The 22,351-nt window shown below is 38.7% G+C and overlaps 1 protein-coding gene across 3 annotated transcripts in view; it reads left to right on the top strand.

Annotated features, from left to right (window-relative positions):
- The window catches only part of PKHD1 (PKHD1 ciliary IPT domain containing fibrocystin/polyductin), a 515,189-nt gene that overhangs the window by 365,320 nt on the left and 127,518 nt on the right, over nucleotides 1–22,351 (top strand). For all 3 annotated transcript variants that reach the window (XM_035295877.3, XM_035295878.3, XM_078370699.1), the window contains 3 exons: nucleotides 705–1,583; nucleotides 2,474–2,642; nucleotides 4,826–4,983. In XM_035295877.3, the coding sequence (XP_035151768.3) occupies nucleotides 705–1,583; nucleotides 2,474–2,642; nucleotides 4,826–4,983 (1,206 nt within the window). The remainder of the gene's footprint in view (nucleotides 1–704; nucleotides 1,584–2,473; nucleotides 2,643–4,825; nucleotides 4,984–22,351) is intronic.

The following is a 22,351-nucleotide window of genomic DNA, read 5'->3' as shown; positions in this document are numbered from 1 at the left end:
ATAATTCACTATTTTCTCCTGCCATAAAGATATAGCAAATCTTATTATAAAAATGAAACAAAAGTGAATAAAGTGTAGCCAGGACAAAAATATGGCAAAGATTTTACAGGATCTTTAAAGTGATTTTAAAAGCATGTTATTGTTTCTCCCATGTCTTAATCAGAAGCATGTATTAAATATCATGTTTCCGGACATCAGTTGGGCAGAAGGAAATTTTGCACTCCTATTCTTCTTCAGAAGTGCTTAATATTCATTTGTGCAATGTGTTTGTGGGGATATCTGGCCTTTTTACGTGCTGTCAGTGAGAAACTGAGGAGTTTTGATGTTGAGGTGAAGGACCAGAAATCCAGAATCTCTTTATTCTTACCAAATTATTTGACTTGGCCCCGAGACAAAGGCACAGAATCTTTAAACTTAGCCATGCCCATCTCCAAAGTTTGTCTCTTTTCTGTTTCTCCTCTCATCTTTCCCTGTCCTATCAACAGACTCTTCAGACTGCACATGAAATTCAGGCATTAATGTGATACTTGTAATGATTCCTACATTTTTAGTTGAGAATCTATGATGTGAAATATAACATTGGTGTTGAGAATAAAGTGACATTTTCGTTAAGAATCTTCATATCTTAATGTCCTAAAATGGGCCATTCTTCAGCTTTTAGTGGGGAAGAAGAAACTACCTGATGACGTGCATTTTGTTTGTAGGTGTCCTTCAACTTCTTAACGTGGAAATTCAGAACTTTGGGTCATCACTGTACTCATCTGTTGAATTCAGTAATGTGTCAACAGGATCCTGGATCATCTCATCTACTCTGCACCAGAGCTGTGGCGGGGGCATTCATGCAGCTGCTAGTCATGGAGTACTTTTAAACGACAATATCGTGTTTGGCACAGTTGGCCATGGCATTGATTTAGAGGGTCAGGCCTATTCTCTTACTAATAACCTTGTGGTTCTGATGACACAGCCAACATGGTCCAACATTTGGGTGGCAGGAATCAAAGTGAACCAGGTAAAGGACATCAACCTCCATGGCAATGTTGTGGCAGGATCAGAGCGACTTGGCTTTCACATCCGAGGCTACAAATGCTCCTCTTGTGAGGTGCTTTGGTCTGACAACGTGGCCCACTCAAGTCTTCATGGCCTTCATCTCTATAAGGAAAGTGGATTCGACAACTGTACCAGAATCTCTGGCTTCTTGGCTTTCAAGAACTTTGACTATGGTGCCATGTTGCATGCAGAGAATAGCGTAGAGATAGAGAACATTACCCTGGTAGACAATACTATTGGTCTTTTGGCAGTAGTGTATGTATTTTCTGCTCCACAAAACTCCATTAAAAACATGCAGATTGTGCTTAGGAATTCAGTCATTGTCGCCACCAGCTCTTCTTTTGACTGCCTTCAGGACAAAGTGAAGCCTCACTCAGCCAACTTGACATCATCAGATAGAGCTCCTTCCAATCCAAGGGGAGGTCGAATTGGTATTCTGTGGCCTGTATTCACCTCACAACCAAATCAGTGGCCTCAGGAGCCGTGGCACAAAGTGAGGAATGACCATTCAATTTCAGGAATCATGAAGCTTCAAGGTAGGATGTTTTATTTATCTGGGCAATGCCATTTCATCCATCCATGCGTAGAATTTTTAATAGCATTATGAAATTTTATCAACAAAAAGTTACATTATGATCTAGTGCTTGCTGTCCAACTGACAGCCTGCTGGGTATTGATAGCCACAATGGTAGTTTATAATTTCTTACAAAAGTAACTGCTGTATACACATTGAAGAGCTTTCACATCAACTATTTTTTTTAATAAAAAAATTAAAATTTGAATATAATGAGATGGGATCTTACTATCTTGACCAGGCCGGTCTTAAACTCCTGGCCTTAGCAATCTTCCCATCTCAGCCTCCCAAAGTGTTGGGATTACAGGCATTAGCTGCCACGCCTGGCCAACACAGCAATTATTTAACTTGATTATGTAAGAATTGTCTTGGGTAGGTCTTATTTTTCCTATTATAGAAGTGAGGACATTGAAGTGAAGAAGTTGTGTCTCATCCAAAGTTGCTTAGTAGTTGGTTGAGCAGCTAGGGTTAAAATAAAAGTTATGACACAACTTGTGGACTTCATCTTCTGTTAGATCGTTTGTACCGTTGTGATCTCTCCCCTGTCACTTAGCCCATCGGACAGTTGGTTTGTTTTTCTGTAAAATGGATGGATTTTGATTAAGCCTCAAATGAAAAGTCTTCTTGCTCTTAAGGCTTTAATGTATTGAAATATTCTTTTCTGTTGCATACATGTATTGAAGAACTACAGATATTTTATATCAGTATTTATGTAAACTCCTAAAACTATCCTGGATCGCTTAAACTGGCTTGGGATATACATTATTATAACAATGTTTAGTTGTGTATTTGATGTTTATGGCTGGTGGTTTACATTATATAATGTTATTATATATATTTTTAAAATTTCAGATGTTACCTTTTCTAGTTTTGTGAATAGTTGCTATAGTGATGACCTGGATGTCTGCATTCTACCAAATGCAGAAAACACTGGAATCATTCAGCCAATAACAGCAGAGAGGACCAGGATGCTAAAGATGAAGGATAAAAACAAGTTCTACTTTTCTCCATTACAACCCAGGTATAATTTTTAGTATTTATAATAAGCCATATTTATGAAGTATTTAGCAGTTCTTCAAATCCCTAAACATGTTTTTTAAAAAGAATAAAATCATCAAAGAAATAGAAATGAGTCTTAGAATGGTAATATACATTAGCTTAATGACTCCAATTCTTTACCCCTCCTATATTCATGCCTTGTGATATGTGATTTTTAAAATATCTTTCACTAAAGAGGCAGAGGCTATTTCCCTCCCCTTTAAATGTGGACTCAGCCATGTGACTTTCTTTAGGTAATGAAAGGGGCAGAAGTAATAAAGTGCAAGTTTTATTCTTTTGTCTTAATTAGAGAGAATTCTTTGGGATGTTTTCACACGTGCTGGTCATAAATTGACCCTAATTCTTCACACTTCCTTGGAAGTAAAGTGTCAGTGGTCTTCAGAAGGAGGTCTTGGGAGTCTTTTGTGCAGGGACTAGTAGATAGAAGAAGATTGTGTCTGCTGACAGGAATCTCTGAACTGAATGATGAGGCCTAGCAGATATTGGGATTCAGGGTGTAAAGATTGTTTTCTGACATATGATCTAAGAGTTTTATTCAAATATGTGAAAACTAGACAGCATTTTTTTTTTGCCATGAAAGAGAGTAGAAAGTTAGAAGCAGGAATAATGAGTTGCTTTTTCTTTCCTACAACACTGGGCAAACTCTGTTAGTTGAAAGAAAAAAAAAAAAAAACCTAAAGAAATCACCCTAATTAGAGCATTCATGTGTTTGGCCTAACACCAGTCTCTTTCTGATACCCATTCCTGAATCATTATAGGTAGCTAAACATGATTAGGTAGGCAATTTGTGTTATTGTGTCATTTTAAAAAAATTTGCTATTGAATTTTCCTTATGTCCATGTCTTGCCCTTGGGCTGAAATAGTTGTAAAGTTACATGTCTTTGTGCTGGAATAACAAAGTACCACAGACTGGATAATTTTTAAAGAACAGAAATTTATTTATTTTTTGAGATGGGGTCTTACTCTGTTGTCCTGGCTGAAATGCAATTACACAATAATGGCTAACTGCAGCCTTGACCTCCTGGGCTCAAGTGATCCTCCTGCCTCAGCCTCCCAAAGTTTTGGGATTACAGGCATGAGCCACTGTACCTTGCCATAAATTTATTTCTTATAGCTCTGGAGGCTTGGGATTCCAAGATCAAATACTGGCATAATTGGTGTCTGCTGAAGGTTTCTCCCTGCTTCCAAGATGGTGCCTTGTTGGTGCTTCCTCCAGAGGCGAGAGCTGTGCTCTCACATGGGAGAAGAAATGGAAGGGCAAGAGAGCACTCTTCATCCTCAAGTCCTTTTATAAGGGTGTTAGCTCATTCATGAGGGCTGAGTCCTCATGACTTTATCACCTTTCAAAGGCTGCACTTCCTAATACTGTTCTATTAAGGATTAAGTTTCAAGATGAATTTTGAAAGGACCATCATTCAAATCATAGTACTATGTGAAATTAACATCTTAATCTTTGTACTGACAATACTCAATCTTTATACTGATAATTATTGGTATACAATAATTATATTATTACTAATAGTATTTCAAAGTATTAGATTAGGGGAAATAAAATAAGTTCTCTGTAATTCAGTGTTATAGTTATCTGTTAATTGTTTATGTAGCCCACTTGACTCTAAATTCTGAAAGTGCAGGTGCCATGTCTGTCTTTATCAACATTATGTTACCCAACCTGTCATTTGTAGGTTGTCAATAGATATTTGTTGAATGAGAATATCTATTTTTCTTTGTATATAGCATAAATGTAATTGATATGTGTATAATAATAATTATACACATATCAATTTATTATTTTGTAAAAATATATAGAAAACTCTGAAGTTTCTAAAAATAATTATAATATGTTCAGTAATGAGAGTTAGGAACATTTTATTGTATCTTGCTTCTTAAAAAATCAGTGATCTATATAAAGATTACATATTAAGATATCCAAAATATTTGATTAGTAAGAATGTCTTTCTTCTTGACCATATAACTGGGAAATAAAGTATTTTATAAAAAGTTTTATTTTATATCTATGTAACACATCATCAATAATTAAAAATCTGTTGAATTTATTTTATACAACATTAGCACTACCAATATATGTTTTCTTCTTGCTGCTAATTATGAAATGAGAGAGTTGCTTTTTGACTGTCTTCACAGGAAAGATTTAGGAAAAGTAGTCTGCCCTGAATTAGACTGTGCAAGTCCAAGAAAGTATCTCTTCAAGGATCTGGATGGGAGAGCCCTGGGTCTGCCTCCACCAGTTTCTGTATTTCCTAAAACAGAGGCAGAATGGACTGCATCCTTCTTCAATGCAGGTAAGCTATATCTGAATGCAATGCCTGTGGTAGAGGCGAGGGTGCTTGTGAAGTAGCTGGTTTTGCTGTGCTCATTGAGAATGAAATGTACTGGTGAATACCTAAATTCTAGAGTTGAAGTCTGTGCTAATCTGCTGCCAATTCACCTGTATTACAGGAATGCTAAGTCATTGTGTGATCTCACAGCCTTACTGCTGTGCCTTCTGAGATTGCCTGTGTCTGTCAAAGGTGCAGATTCTCAATGCCCAGCTCTGGGTACAGCTGGACAGACAATGCTCTGCCAGCTCAGGTACTTGGGCCTGAAGCAGCCATCATGCTCAGTGTTTCACAGTGTTCTGCCATGGAACCAGCTCCTTTGTTTTGAGCTTACTTTTCTTTTCTGTCAGGACTTAAAGTGCTCGCTCAATGGTAGGGTGAATGTCTGTGGTTTGTGTCTCTTTTTCTCCATTTTCCAATGTCGTCTAAACAGGGCTGTGCTCCAAACTTCTTCCTCTTCTTGCTTATGTAAACAAAGCCCCTCTTTCTATCAGTTTTTATGGCTGGACCCCTGAAGAGATCATTGTCTTTTTATTTCCACTAACAAGGTGACTCGAAACTCCCATTTAAGTTCAGCCAGAACCTGCTGCAGTCTAACATAAAGAAGTTTTTCTGTTTCCTCCCTATCTCATTAGTTGATTTTTAAAATATTTCTTTTTTGATCTCCCTTTTCATTTTTAAGTTATGAATGTGTGACTGTCACAAGACTATGTCCTGAGACCTTTTCCTTCATTCTCTAATTTTGCTCCCCAGGACCAAGACTGAAATACTATCAAATGCTGATGACTTCCAATTTATATCCTCAGCGTAGACTTGGCCCTGAAATTTGGTTTAGTATAGCCAACTGACTTGACTTGGAAAGTCTGAGTAGACATCTCAGACTCAATATGCCTCAAAAAGTTTCTTGATCTCTGCCGCCATCTACCTGCTTTTTGTCTAGCTGTCCCTACCTCAGTAATTGGTGCCACCATTTTTTATGAGACTGTTTAAGTAAAAAACCTGAGAGTCATCCTTTATTTTTCTGTTTCCTAACCCAAATTCTCAAACTTCTCATTTCCTCCACTACTACCATTCTCATCATTCCCTCTAATACCAGCCACCGTCATCTCTCACTAGCCTCATCACTGGTCTTCTTTCTTCTACTTTTGTTCTCTCTAGTCTATTCTTTGCATGATGGCCAGAGTGATATTGTTAGCGTTCCAGTAGCCTTCCACCCATTCAGAATGAAGTACCGACTGTAAGCCTATTAGTCTCATAGCCCCTGGTTCGTGCCTGCCCTCCCACCTTCTCTCGTGACATGGCTTTTGCTTACTCATCCTGGCCTCTTATGTTTCCTTTAACATGGTAATCATATCCCTATATCAGGGCCTTTGCACTACTTTTTTTCTCTCCTGGAATATTTTATTCTCACTTCTTTGGGAGCTAGTTCCCTCTATTCAAATAAGGTGCCCTCAGAGAAGCCATCCTTGACCACCCTACCTAAAATAATCATGAGATCATTATTCTCTAGCTCTACCATGCTTGCTTTATTTTTTATTAGAGTCCTTTACCTTACATTATACTATAAATGTAATTGCTTACTTGTTAATATACTGTTTGTCCTTTTAGAACACAAACTTCACGAGGGCAGAAATTTTTATTTTGCTCACTGATGTGTATTTGGGAGGAAACAAATTTTGGTTGATTGATCAAATGAATGGATTATAGGTAACCAGCCAGAATAGTTTGCTGTTTCACATCATCCAAAAGCATGCAGAATGAACTGAGGCCATCAGGTCATTGGTTTAAGAATTTATCTGTAATATGAAAGCCTAAAATGCAGATGGTTCTAGGTATCCTTTTACTTGTTTTCACTTTTCTTTCATCTGAACTGCTGCTACAGTACAATGTTTGGCATTTGGAGCTGTTTCTACATATAATTCTTTTAATTACCATGAAATTTCATGCTTGAATATTTATACTTTCTAATATTTATTTTATGTTTTACCATATGTTGAAGGCTTATCTCTGCAATAGAGTAACAAGCTGTGGGGACTATAGTATTGGTTTTAAAGTCAGTGCCAAGTGCATGGAAATGCTGAGTAAATGTTCATTTTGATATGTTGATTACATTTGTTGAATAGAACCAGCAAATACATTTTTGCACAGAAGAATGAAGTTGAGAGACACATTTATAGTGAGAAAATATTTGGGTAGCAGTAAAAAGAAAGGAGTGATAGGAGGATAGCCTCTTATCTTTTTTTCTATTTACCCCTAGATCTACTCAAATAGCGTTCTATCATAAGTTCTCTATTGTTTTAAGAATTATTCTACCATTACAGGTGTTTATGCTAAGGGGAAAACATTCTGATATGTTAAAATAAACACCTTTCTAATTGTGACTTTTCTGGACTTGTGCTTTTGGTGAGGACCCCATTTCAGAGGAATCCGTAAGTGATACATGTTCCAGAGTATTTGATGAAAATTACATCTTATCCTAACAGAAGGGAATACAGACTGAAGATGGTGTCTTAGTTTGGGTTGTCCTGGAAGTAGACCCTGATACAAGGTTTAGAATCCACATGGTTTAATGGGGAGTGATCCCATAAAACACCAGTAGGGAAGTAAAGAAGTATAATAAGAAAAGAAATAAAGCCAATAAGGGAAGTGTTGTCAAACTGGTTACCACTGTGGAAGCTGAAGCTCACATCTAATGTGGAACTGCAGGAGACCATGGGAACATCACCACAAATGATCCCAACCAAGCCACAGGAAAGCTCATGTATTTATGCTTCAAATCATGGCTCCTCTGTCTTTGGGCTTACCTTTCTTTTCTGTCAGGACTTTGGGGGATGCTTTCGGGACACTGACCCTCCAGCCCTTTGGCTTTCTCTGAACACGGGTTAACTGTGCTCTTCTTTGTGGCCACCAAAAAACTCTCAGAAAGAAAAAGAGAGAGAGAGAGAAATGTTAATACTAAAGTCATCAAAAAGAAAAAATAAAAGCTTTTTCAGAAGGAAGTCAGGTTTTTGCAGTAGCATCCTTTAGTGTGTGAAGGTAAGTGTCAAAAATACATGGATGTGGCATCAAAAGCATCTGTTACAAACAGAAACTCTAAAATGTCAGTCAAATTCTCCATGTTTAAATCATAAGAATGTTCTTTTTAGGTGGTTGCTTACCAGGTGGTGTAATATGCTGTTTAGGCACAAATATGTTCTTGCTGCTGGTTGCAATGCTAGAGTATTTGATTTTTGTCAGCTCTTTACCATGGCTGTCAAACATGATTCAATGGTAAAACTCCATGAGTAATATAATATTACACACAATTTACTATCAGTGTGTGGACAAGCATGTATGTGTGTGAGTGGCTGAATGTCTGTATGGAAGTATATATGACTGACTGCCTAAACTCCTGATGTTTTAAAGCTTTATAACGTTTTAAATGAGGTTGCTATAGGTACCAATTGCAAGGATTCCCACAGTGGAATCTGCTGTTTACTGCACTAAAAATACAATCTGTGTCCTTTTGCAATGAAAGAGATAGCACATAGTAAATGGTGCCTTCCGGGTGCTGACAGGATTGCAGTGTTTTTCTTTGACTTCCAAAGTATGAGTAAATCTCTCCTTCCCTAATGCAAATTTCTTTTCGCTTTTAAACCATTTTCTCTTAGCTACTTTCCAGTTCCTGTCCACAATCTGGCAGATGAAAAAAAGCACAGATTTAATCTTAGGATAATTAATGACTATCTTGTATTTTTTTTCTTCAAGACAAGAATCCATGATCATCTTCAGAAAACCAGAGAAAGCAATGCAGCTAAGATGAAAATGGAGACCACTGGAACCAAATTTTATATATATTCCAAATGTCATTGAGTTTAACACATCCTTATATCCTTTCCATACTTTAAAACATCTCTCTTCAAGCCATTTGGAGTCCATTGCCTTAGAGGTTTATTTTTAATTTCGAAAAGAACAGTTTTTTTGCACATGTAAGTTCATACAAAAACTGCTCATCCAGACAGATATCCACAGGTCCCAGCATATTGTCGTATATGCTGGCATTAGGAGCAAAAACCATCCATGTGGATCAGCTCTGAGGAACACTGTGCCAATGGGTTTTGCTATCTGTGTATTGCAGGGTGTGTAGCCAGGGGAAAAGAGCTGTTAATTTTGTTTTATTTATCTGTAAGTTTGCCTTAGCAGCCAACTTTGAAAAATGTATAACAATAGAGAGCAAGACAGCTCATGCCAAACAGGTGGCCTTCTGAGAACCATTTACATTTTATTCTGGAAAGGATTTCTTTTGATATAGAGGCATCTGATGATCTGAACGTCCAAAATCATTTAGAAGAACAAAGCATTGAAATTAATGTCCCATTTAGGTAGAATTAGACAGATACCAGAGCTTTCCATTCTGGTCCCATACTCGGCTTCTGTCTGTCCCTGACTACAAATGGATGGCATCACCTCACAGCCCGGTTCACACATGTGGGGCACCAGCAATGTTGGGAGGAGATAGAAGGAAATCAGAGATACAGTTTCAACAGCATTTAGCAATTTCTCAGCCATGATGAAGAAAGCAGAAGGGAGGTAAAATGAAAGCTAGCATTGCATGAGCACCTTTTGTATGTTACATGCTGAAGTTGGCATTTCATTCATTTGGCAAGTGTATTTTGCCTACTTTCTGTCTACCAGAGCCTCTCTAAGCATGGAAACTATAGCAATGAACAAAGTGACATTCCTGCTGCCATCAAGCTTATGTTCCAGTAGGGAGAGGTACATAAACAAAAGTTCCAGAGGTACATAAACAAATAAACAACATTCCAAATAAACAAAAAGAAAATTCTGGGAGTGGTGGCTCCCACCTCTAATCCCAGCACTTTGGGAGGCTGAGGCAGGTGGATCACATGAAGATGAGAGTTGGAGACCATCCTGGCCAAAGCGGCAAAAATTCACCTCTACTGAAAATACAAAAATTAGCTGGATGTGGTAGTGCGCACCTGTGATCCCAGCTACTCAGGAGGCTGAGGCATGAAAATCCTTTGAACCCGGGAGGTGGGAGTTGCAGTGAGCCAAGATGATGCCACTGCACCTTATCCTGGTTGACAGAGTGAGACCTCTCTCTCTCTCTCTCTTAATATATATATGTGTTTTACACACACACAATGTATTTATGTATGTGTGTGTATACACACACACACACACACACACACACACACACACACACACACATATACATACACACAGATACATGCCAGGAGAGATGAGAAGGATGGAAAAAAATGCAGCAGTGTTTTGGGCTAGAAAGGTAGTTTGAGTTGTTTGTGTGTGTGTGTGTCTTGTGTGCAGGAGAATTGCTATTTGAAATAGTTGTATTTCAATAGTTGCATTCAAATGAGACCTGAATGTGAAGTGAGGAGTACCTGCTCTAAGCAGAGGGAGGAGCCTTCCAGGGAGAGGGAGCAGCCAGGGTACTGTGGTCTGACCAGGATTTCGGACCACATACACCTTCAGGGCAGGTGAGTTTCCCATTCTTTACCAAGAGAGAGAGCTACCTGTCTAGTGAGAAACTCTGAGACCTGAAAGGGCCTCAGCATGTGTGAGGGGTGGGTGAAAAGGAGACCATTGTGTGCAATTTTTGAGAGGAAGAGTGGTTGCGGGTAGACAAGAGCCAGCCTCTTTCTTGACTAGGGTAAAAAAGATTTGGATTTTATTTCAATTTATTTATTTAGTGTACATTTCAGATGTACAAGATGATGCTCTTACACATAGTAAAATGACTACTATAGTGAAGCAAATGAACATATCCATCATCTCACATGGTTAACCTCCCCTACTTTTTGTGGCAAGAGCACCTTAATCCTTAAGGTTAGCAAATATCCTGACTATAACACAATAGTATTAACCTAGAGTCTTCATGTTGTACATTAGATCTCCAGATTTATTCACCTTACATATCCTTACATATCTGCAACTCTGTGTCTTTTGACCAACAGCCCCTCATTCCTTTTATACCCCAATCCCTGTCTCTGATAACCACAGTTTTATTTTCTATGTCTGTATATTGCGGGAGGGTTTAGGAAAGGTGGTGGTAGTATTTTCCTCACTCCTTGAAAAGATTGTGCTAGCTGTGTTGGAGTTCACTAGCTGTCTGGAGGTGAGCAGTACAGCCGTGAAGCTGTCCAGGTGGAAGGGGAGCAGGTGGGGTTTGCAGGTAGCTGCTCCATGCGCGTTGGCTCACAAACTTTTGGCTACCTGTCTACAGTGAGGTATTCACAGAAATTTACCATTTAGAAACATAGCAATTTGGCAGAGTAATTTTATGTCTGTTGAGTATAATAAATAAAATGTGGGGCTTATAGTTTGTATATCTGTTTGATAATTTGTATTTTTAAAAAGGATTAATCTTCAATACACTGAAAATTTTAAAACAAAACTAAAACCCCCCATTCTCCTGCCAGTATTTTTTCATGATGTGGTCAGGACACTAGCTCCTAAAACTGGCTTATCATTTGGATTATCTAGGACACTAAACATCCATTGGTATGTAGGGAGATTTTAAATCAAAGGGTACAAGTGAAGTCCAGACCTTTGACTTACACACATGCACGCACATGCATGCACACACATTCCAAGTGATTCTGCTGTGCTAGGTATAAGAATCACTACTATAGAGTTATATATATTCCTTTTGAGGTAAATAAACAAGATATTAAGATAATATTTTTAATAAGTGGATAGTTTCAAATTCTCATGAATAATCAAGAATTAGCTCTCTGTGCCAAATACCAACAGATAGAAACATACTTGCTTATAAACACACTGAATATATTTCCACAAGAGAAAAGAACATTAGCTAAAAAGATGCAGGAATATTTATAATCTTAATTAAGTATTTGAATAAAAAGAACATATTAAACCTCTTTTGAAATAAATCAGTTTTCCTAAATGTGAGGCAACTGACCTCAAAATGTAACTTTCATAATACATCAGTGGATAAAATGGGTTTGATATGAAGTTTATTTTTTAAATGCCATATTGAATTGTTACATTAAAAATATAAATTCATGATAAGCTTTTCCCACACTTTCCTTGACATCATTTCCACAAAAGTACTGTGGTCTGACCAGGATTTCCGACCACATACACCTTCAGGGCAGGTGAGTTTCCCATTATTTACCATGAGAGAGTAGGGAACATTTTTCAAATTGTGTTACTTCTTGGACACTTCTCAAGAAAGAAAGTTAAAACCACCATGGAGACCTTAAAAGTGACTGGCCTCAAATCAAAAATAAAAGATTAGGTTGATGAAAAAAAGAAAATAAAGCTGGCATTTGACTGTCAGCCTATCGAGTGATGAAGTGGTTTCTAACTGCATAATGGGGAAAGCTCATGTATCGTGGTGACGTCTGCTCAGCTGCTTAACAGAGAAAGAGTGGCTAGCAGTTTCTCACTTTTTGTTTCTAGATCTTGAAATGTGTCTTTTCTTTAAGCTTTCTAGGTTTCTCTTTCTTCCCATTTGTCCTGAGAATGACAGCAAGATGGTATTATAAAATGGGAGATTGGAGAGGGAGGGAGAAAATGAGAGGACAGAATGGAGAGAGGAAACGATTGTCAGAAAATTTGTCTGCCAATATCTGTGCTTGCAGAGGTCTTTTTCTTCTAGCTAGAGGGGAAAATACCATTCTCTTTCCCAAGCAATTATAGGCCCCAAAGATTGAAACTTGGTATATAGCTCTTTAATCTCAGCAGATATTTATGGTTAAACATTAGACTTTTAGGATTCCAGATGTCAGGGTATTAAAATATAAAGGCACAGTGGAGTCTCAGAAAATATTAGACTCTTTGGGATATGTGGCTGCAAGGGATTTTAATCCCAAGCAGAGGGGGGATAAGGCTTCTAGTGGTACATTGTTAAGATCCAAAGAGTACCTTTCCTTCGCCTTATTTTCTCAGTCCCTCATGAGTTGCCTGGTCTCCAGGCAATGAATGGCATAACAATGTTTGATTACATTTTGAAATAGTCCATGCTGTTGGAATAGTCCATGAGTTGGAATGATTTTCATGTGTGATCTATAAAGGACAATGTGAACAGGCATGTGATCTGTGGGTACAGTTTTCTTTTCCTTTTCCTCAATATAGACATTTTATTATTGTGACTGTCTTGTTCCTCAAATCTTCCATTAACAATGACAGCATCTGACACTTGCTGAGTGTCCACCCATTGCTCGCTCTGTTCTGTGACTTTTCAGTGAGTTACCTCATTTAATGCCATGAACAGGATCTACTCTAAGAGATCGTCTTGTTGCCTCCATTATTTAGATGTGGAAACTGACATTAGGTAACTTGTCCAAGTCATAAAGCTCATTAACAGAAGGTTCAGACTGAACTGTGGGTTTTTTTTTTTTAATTTTTTATTCTTAGAAACAAGGTCTCACTGATACCCAGGCCAGAGTGCAGTGGTGTGATCACAGCTCACCTCAACCTCCAACTCCTGGGCTCAAGTGATCCTCCCACTTCAGCCTTCCAAGTAGCTGTGACTACAGGCACATGTCAACACACCTGGCAAGTTAAAGAATTTTTTTTTTTAGTAGACATGAGGTCTCACTATATTGTCTAGGCTGGTCTTGAACTCCTGGGCTCAAGTGATCCTTCCACTTTGGCCTCTCAAAGTGCTGCAATTATGGGAATGAGTCACCACGCCCAGCCCTGAACTGTGTTTTTAAGACTCTGTTGTACTACCCAGTACCCTCTATCCAAGACTTACTTCTTTCTTTATATTCTTCAGTATTAACTGTTTTAGATCTATCAGCTTTCTTCACATACAAAGCTCTATCCACACAGGACAAAGAAAACTGAGATTGTGCAATTATTCTAAGAATTATCCAAGCAAACTAGCAATAATAATAATTACTATTATCTAGTGCATTCCATGTGCCAGGCATTATGCTAAATAGTTTCTAAATACTCTCATTTATCTTTACAACCCTTAACATGAGGGAGGGATTGTTATCCCCCTTCAGCATTTGGGAAAATAGAGGTTTGGAGAAGTTATCTAATTTTTCACCATCCCACAGCTAAAATGTGCAGAACAAAGGTTTAAATCTATATTTGTCTGACTCCAAATTAGAGTTCATAACCACTTTTAGATAATTATTATCGTGTGGTCTCAATCACCTGGTAGGACTCTATACAGAGATGTATTTGATGAATCATTCGCATATTTTTACTTTATTTGTAGCAAGCTTTTTTGCAAGCTTTTTTTTTAGAGCTTAAAGAGTAACTGTCAACTAATTTAACATTTTGAAGGGCAATGTTATAACAACCACAAAAAGGCTCATTTAGTTCCTCTCCTTCCACATAGTACATAGACAGCTATCCCTAAATATCTGTGTGGCTTTGGGTCCAGGAACCCTACAGATACCAAAATCCACAGATGCTCAAGTCTTATGTAAAAAATGTGTAGTATTTGCATCTAACCTACATACACTCTCCCATATACTTTAAGTCATCTGTAGATGACTTATAATCCCTAATAAGATGGCTGTGCATCACTTCGTTTGTGTGGATTCAACATAGTACTTGGCATGTGGCAAAATCAAAATCAAGTGAAACTTTTTTTTTTTTGAGACAGAGTTTAGCTCTTGTTACCCAGGCTGGAGTGCAATGGCGAGATCTCGGCTCACCGCAACCTCCGCCTCCTGGGTTCAGGCAATTCTCCTGCCTCAGCCTCCCGAGTAGCTGGGATTATAGGCATGTGTCACCATGCCCAGCTAATTTTTTGTATTTTTGGTAGAGACAGGGTTTCACCATGTTGACCAGATGGTCTCGATCTCTCGACCTCGTGATCCACCCGTCTTGGTCTCCCAGAGTGCTGGGATTACAGGCTTGAGCCACCGCGCCTGGCCTCAAGTGAAACTTCTATTTGGAACTTTGTAGAGATTTTTTTTCCGCCTCCACATATTTTTGATCTGCAGTTGGTCAAATCCACTGATGCAGAATTCAGGAATATGGAGGACCTTTGTGACCCTCCTTCACCCATTGCTCAGCTCCATTACAGCCCCTCTTGTGGCCACTGCCATAAGTTTTACAAGTCTGCCTTCTCACCAGACTGTGAGTGCCTTCAAAGTAAACGTCTTTGTTCTACTATAATTTCTGGAACCTGATATATGCTTTGTTAATGTTTGCTGAATGAGGGAACAAATGTGAGTAAGAAAGTCCATAATTTAAGTTTAGTTTGCCAGTCAACTCTTCCACAAAGAATTTTATAGATTTCATTAATGCATCATTTGTTTTAGCATTTTTAAAGCATATTCCCCCATTTTCTAATTTCAGAAGAATGTAAAAAATGTGGTACATGGCCAAATAAATTTTGAAAACTCTGAATATTTCTATTTTGGAGACCACCATGTGTATTAAAATACTAAAGATTCTTGTAAGTTCTGCAATTAAATTTTTTTTTTTTTGCTTTTTAAAAAAATTGTACTTTAGGTTCTGGGGTACATGTGCAGATCATGCAGGATTGTTGCATACGTACACACATGGCTTTCTGGTTTTCTGCCTCCATCCCCCTGTCACCTGCATCTGGCATTTCTCCCCATGTTATCCCTCCCTGACCTCCTCACCCCCTGCTGTCCCTCCCTTGCCCCCACCAACATACCCTAGTATGTGATACTCCCCTCCATGTGTCCCTGTGTTCTCATTGTTCATCACCCACCTGTGAGTGAGAACGTGGTGTTTGATTTTCTGTTACTGTGTTACTTTGCTGAGAATGATGGTTTACAGGTTCATCCATGCCCCTACAAAGGACACGAACTCATCATCTTTTATGGCCGCATAGTATTCCATGTTGTATATATGCCACATTTTCCTTATCCAGTCTATCATCGCTGGGCATTTGGATTGGTTCCAGGTCTTTGCTATTGTAAACAGTGCCATTATGAATATATGTGTGCATGTGTCTTTATAATAGAATGATTTATAATCCTTTGGGTATATACATAGTAATGGGACTGCTGGGTCAAATGGGATTTCTATTTCTAGGTTCTTGAGGAAGTGCCACACTCTTTCACAATGGTTAAACCAGTTTACACTCCCACCAACAGTGTAAAAGTGTTCCTATTTCTCCACATCCACTCCAGCATCTGTTGTCTCCAGATTTTTTAATGATCGCCATTCGAACTGGTGTGAGATGGTATCTCAATGTGGTTTTGATTTGCATTTCTCTAATATTCATTGATGATGAGCATTTGTTTCATATGTTTGTTGGCCTCATGTATGTCTTCTTTCGAAAGGTGTCTGTTTATACCCTTCACCCACTTTTGAATGTGTTTGTTTGTTTTTGTCTTTTAAATCTGTTTTAGTTCTTTGTAGATTCTGGATATTAGCTCTTTGTCAGATGGGTGGGTTGCAAAAATTTCTTCCCATTCTGTTGGTTGCTGGTTCACTCTAATGATTGTTTCCTTTGCTGTACAGAAGCTCTGGAGTTTAACTAGGTCCCATTTGTCTCTTTCTGCTTTTGTTGCCAGTGCTTTTGGTGTTTTAGTCATAAATTCCTTGCCTATGCCTATGTCCTGAATGGTTTTGCCTAGGTTTTCTTCTAGGGTTTTTATGGTGTTAGGTCTTATGTTTAAGTCTTTAATCCATCTGGAGTTAATTTTAGTGTAAGGTGTCAGGAAGGGGTCCAGTTTCTGCTTTCTGCACATGGCTAGGCAGTTTCCCCAACACCATTTATTAAACAGGGAATTCTTTCCATGTTGCTTGTTTTTGTCAGGTTTGTCAAAGATCAGATGGTTGTAGATGTGTGGCATTTCCTCTGAGGCCTCTGTTCTGTTCCATTGGTCTATATCTCTGTTTTGGTGTCAGTACCATGCTGTTTTGATTACTGTAGCCTTGTAGTATAGTTTGAAATCAGGTAGGTTGGTGCCTCCAACTTTGTTCTTTTTGCTTAGGGTTGTCTTGGCTATGTGGGCTCTCTTTTGCTTCCATGTAAAGTTTAAAGTGGTTTTTTCCAGTTCTGTTAAAAAGGGCATAGGTAGCTTGATGGGGATAGCATTGAATCTATAAATTACTTTGGGCAGTATGGCCATTTTCACGATATTGATTCTTCCTAACCATGAGCAAGGAATGTTTCTCCATCTGTTTGTGTCCTCTCTTATTTCCTTGAGCAGTGGTTTGTAGTTCTCCTTGAAGAGGTCCTCTACATTCTTTGTTAGTTGTATTTTATTTTATTCTCTTTGTAGCAGTTGTGAATGGGAGTTTGCTTATGATTTGGCTCTCTGTTACTGATGTATAGAAATACTTGTGATTTTTGCACATTGATTTCGTATCCTGAGACTTTACTGAAGTTGCTTATCAGTTTCAGGAGATTTTGGGCTGAGATGATAGGGTCTTCTAAATATACAGTGATGTCATCTGCAAATAAAGACAATTTGACTTCCTCTTTTCCTAATTCAATACACTTTATTTTTTTTTTTCTTGCCTGATTGCTCTGGCTAGAACTTCCAATACTATATTGAATAGGAGTGGTGAGAGAGGGCATCCTTGTCTAGTGCCAGATTTCAAAGGGAATGCTTCCAGTTTTTGCCCATTCAATATGATATTGGCTGTAGTTTGTCATAAATAGCTTTTATTGTTTTGAGATATGTTCCTTTGATACCTAGTTTATTGAGAGTTTTTAGCATAAAGTGCTGTTGAATTTTGTTGACGGCCTTCTCTGCATCTATTGAGATAATCATGTGGTTTTTGTCTTTGGTTCTGTTTATGTGGATTATATTTAAAGACTTGTGTATGTTGAACCAGCCTTGCATCTCTGGAATGAAGCCTACTTAATTGTGATGGATAGGCTTTTGATGTGCTGTTGTTATAACAGTATTTTATTGAAGATTTTTGCATCAATGTTCATCATGGATATTGGCCTGATGTTTTCCTTTTTGTTGAGTCTCTGCCGGGTTTTGGTATCAGGATGATGTTGGTTTCATAAAATGATTTAGGAAGGATTCCTTGCTTTTGTATTGTTTGGAATAGTTTCAGAAGGAATGATACAAGCTCTTCTTTGTATGCCTGGTAGAATCTAGCTGTGAACCTGTCTGAACCTGGACCTTTTTGGTTGGTAGGCTATTAATTGCTGCCTCAACTTCAGCCCTTGTTTTTGGTCTATTCAGGATTTCAGCTTCTTCCAGGTTTAGGCTTGGGAGGGTGCAAGTGTCCAGGAATTTATCCATTTCTTCCAAGTTTACTGGTTTATGTGCATAGAGTTGTTTGTGGTAATCTCTGATGGTAGTTTCTATTTCTGTGGAATCAGTGGTGATATCCCCTTTATCATTTTTTATTGCATCTATTTGATTCTTCTCCCTTTTCTTTTTTATTAATCTGGCTAGTGGTCTGTCTAATTTTGTTGATCTTTTCAAAAAATCAGCTCCTGGATTTATTGATTTTTTTGAAGGGTTTTTTGTATCTCTATCTCCTTCAGTTCTGCTCTGATCTTAGTTATTTCTTGTCTTCTGCTAGCTTTTGAGTTCTTTTTGATCTTGCTCCTCTAGGTCTTTCAATTTTGATGATTAGATGGTGATTTTAGATCTTTCCTTGCTTCTGATGTGAGCATTTATTGCTATAAATTTCCCTGTAGACACTGCTTTAAATGTGTCCCAGAGACTCTGGTACATTGTGTCTTCATTCTCGTTGGTTGCAAAGCACAACTTTATTTCTGCCTTCATTTTGTTATTTACTGAGTCAACATTAAAGAGCCAGTTCAGTTTCCATGAAGCTGTGTGGTTCTGAGTTAGTTTCTGAATTCTGAGCTCTAATTTGATTTCTCTGTGGTCTGAGAGACTGTTCGTTGTGATTTCCATTCTTTTTCATTTGCTGAGGAGTGATTTACTTCCAATTACGTGGTCAATTTTAGCTGCAATGTGGTACTGAGAAGAATGTATATTCTGTAGATTTGGGGTGAAGATTTCTGTAGATGTCTATTAGGTCCGCTTGGTCCAGATCTGAGTTCAAGTCCTGGATATCCTTGTTAATTTTCTGTCTCATTGATCTGTCTAATATTGACAGTGGAGTGTTAAAGTCTCCCACTATTATTGTGTGGGAGTCTATGTCTCTTTTTAGGTTGTTAAGAACTTGCTTTATATAACTGGGTGCTTCTGTATTGGGTGTGTATATATTTAGGATCATTAGCTCTTCTTGATTCATTGATCCTTTTACCATTATGTAATACCCTTCTTTGTTTCTTTTGATATTTATTGCTTTAAAGTCTATTTTATCAGAGACTAGGATTGCAACTCCTGCTTTTCTTTGCTCTCCATTTGCTTGATAAATCTCCCTTTATCCCTTTATTTTGAGCCTATGTGCGTACTTGCACATGAGATGGGCTTCGTGAATACAGCACATCAATAGGTTTTGATTTTTTATCCAATTTGCCACTCTGTGTCTTTTGATTGGGGCATTTAGCCATTTACATTTAAGGTTAATATTGTTATGTGTGAATTTGATCCTACCATTTTGATGCTAGCTGGATGTTTAGCCCATTAGTTGATGCATTTTTTTTCATTGTGTCAATGGTTTTTACCATTTGGTATGTTTTTAGAGTGGCTAGTACTGGTTGTTCCTTTCCTTGTTTAGTGCTTATTTCAGGAGCTCTTGTAAGGTAGGCCTTGTGGTGGCAAAATCTATCAGCAATTGCTTGTCCATAAAGGATTTTATTTCTCCTTCACTTTTGAAGCTTAGTTAGGCTGGATATGAAATTCTAGGTTGAATGTTCTTTTCTTTTCTTTTTTTTTTTTTTTGAGATGGAGTTTTGCTCTTATTACCCAGGCTGGAGTGCAATGGCGTGATCTTGGCTCACTGCAACCTCCACCTCCTGGGTTCAGGCAATTCTCCTGCCTCAGCCTCCTGAGTAGCTGGGATTACAGGCACGTGCCACCATGCCCGGCTAATTTTTTGTATTTTTAGTAGAGACGGGGTTTCACCATGTTGACCAGGATGGTCTCCATCGCTTGACCTCGTGATCCACCTGCCTTGGCCTCCCAAAGTGCTGGGATTACAGAATGTTCTTTTCTTTAAGGATGTTGAATATCAGCCTCCACTCTCTTCTGGCTTGTAGGGTTTCTGCCAAGAGATCTGCTGTGAGTTTGATGGGCTTCCCTTTGTGGGTAACGTGACCTTTCTCTCGGGCTGTCCTTAGCATTTTTTCCTTCATTTCAACCCCAACGAATCTGACAATTATGTGCCTTGGTGTTGCTCTTCTTGAGGAATATCTTTGTGGTATTCTCTGTATTTCCTGGACTTGATTGGTGGCCTGACTTGCTAGGTTGGGGAAGTTCTCCTGGATCATATCCTGAAGAGTGTTTTCCAGCTTGGATTCATTCTCTTCGTCACATTCAGGTACACCTATCAAATGTAGATTAGGTCTTTTCACATAATCCCATATTTCTTGGAGGCTTTGTTCATTTCTTTTCACTTTTTTTTCTCTTTTCTTGCCTTCTCATTTTATTTCATTGAGTTGATCTTCAATCTCTGATATCCTTTCTTCTGCTTGGTCGCTTCGGCTATTGAAACTTGTGTATGCTTCACGAAGTTCTCATGCTGTGTTTTTCATCTCCATTAAGTCATTTATATTCTTTTCTAAGCTGTTTATTCTAGTAAGCATCTCATCTAACCTTTTTTCTAGGTTCTTAGTTTCTTTGCATTGGGTTAGCACATGTTCTTTTAGCTCTTAGTGGCTTTATCTACCTGTGGTGTTTGTAGTTGGTGACTTTTGGATGGGATCTCTGAGTGGATGTCCTTTTTGTTGATGATGAAGTTATTTCTTTCTGTTTGTTAGTTTTCCTTCTAACAGTCAGGCCTCTCTGCTGCAGGACTGCTGGATGTCCACTCCAGACCCTGCTTGCCTGGGGATCACCTGTGGCAGCTGCAGAACAGTAAGGGTTGCTGCAAGTTTCTTCTTCTGTTATCTTTGTCCCAGAAGGGTACCTGCCAGATATCAGCCTGTGCTCTCCTCTATGAGGTGTCTCTTTGGGTATATGGGGGTCTGGGAGCTGCTTGAGGAGACAGTCTATCCCTTATTGGAGCTCAGGTCATGTCCTAGGAGCTCTGTTGTTCCATGCAGAGATGCTGGGCAGGTACTTTTAAGTCCACTGCAGTGGAACTCATAACTGCCTCTTTTCCCAGGTCCTCTGTCCTAGGAAGGTTGGCTTTATTTATAAGTTCCTGTCATGCTGCTGCCTTTTTTCACAGATGCCCTGCCCCACATGGAGTAGTCTAGTCACAGTCTGCCAGCTGATGTGTTGCTGAGCTGCCGCAGGCTCTGCCCATCTGCTATGTGAATGACCTTGGTAGTGGTGGACTGCCTTGATAGTGGTGGTCGCCCTTCCCCCAACCGAGTTGGACCATCCTTGGTCCAGCTGCACTTGCTGTGAAACTTTCAATCCAGAGCATTTCAGATTGCTTGTTTTGTGGGGGCGGTACCCGCTGATCCAGATCACCTGTCTCCCTGTCTCTGCCCCCTCCCTTTCAGTTGAATAGATGGCTCTGTCTCCCAGGCATTCCAGGCACCAGTTGAAACAGCCACCCAGATTTGTGTGAGTTTCTGTGCACCAAGCCAGCACTGGCTGAAACTGCCATGCTGAACCAAAAACTGCTTCTTGGCCTGGGAATCTCCTGGTCTGTGGGCAGTGAAAATTTGTTTGGAAATGTGGTGGGCACTCACCCTCTGCGTTGTTCTTGCTGGGAACTGCACTCCAGAGCTGTTCCTATTCTGCTATCTTGGATCCTCTGGTCTGCAATTAAAGTTTTAAAAATACTGTTTAATTTTTTGTTACCCAGTATTTCCCTGGCTTTTTGAATAGAGAGTACCTGTTCATACTACACATTTGGGTCCCTTGGAATTAGTGTACTTCAGAACATGTTTTGTAAAATATTGCCTATTAATCTACATGAATATGTGTTTGTTGTAAAGAAATCACAAGATTGTAGTGTCTTTGATTTGGATGGTCCAATGAAGGTCAATCAGAGTTACTTCACATGCATACATGGCCTTTAACTTTCATTTTCCCAGGAAGTAGGAGCTCACACTCTTTTAAGGCTGCCGATATTATATTACATTTTGAATAATTGTTATTGCTAGGCTATTCCTTCTATGACTTCTACCCAGTGACCTAGTTTGCCTTTTGGTATGACAGAGTATAAGTCTTTCCATGTTACATATAAGTCTTTTTGTATAACAGCCTTTTACATATTAAGAGACAGTAAGACAGTGATTTTATAATAAGCCAAATAAGTCTTTTTCAAACATAGGAATTCTAAATTCCTTCTATCAGCCAACATATGACGTTTTTTAGTTCTTCACTTTTTA

The sequence above is a fragment of the Callithrix jacchus genome, chromosome 4 (genome assembly GCF_049354715.1).
Source record: "Callithrix jacchus isolate 240 chromosome 4, calJac240_pri, whole genome shotgun sequence".
Taxonomy (NCBI): domain Eukaryota; kingdom Metazoa; phylum Chordata; class Mammalia; order Primates; family Cebidae; genus Callithrix; species Callithrix jacchus.
This window is presented reverse-complemented; position numbering and strand designations above follow the sequence as displayed.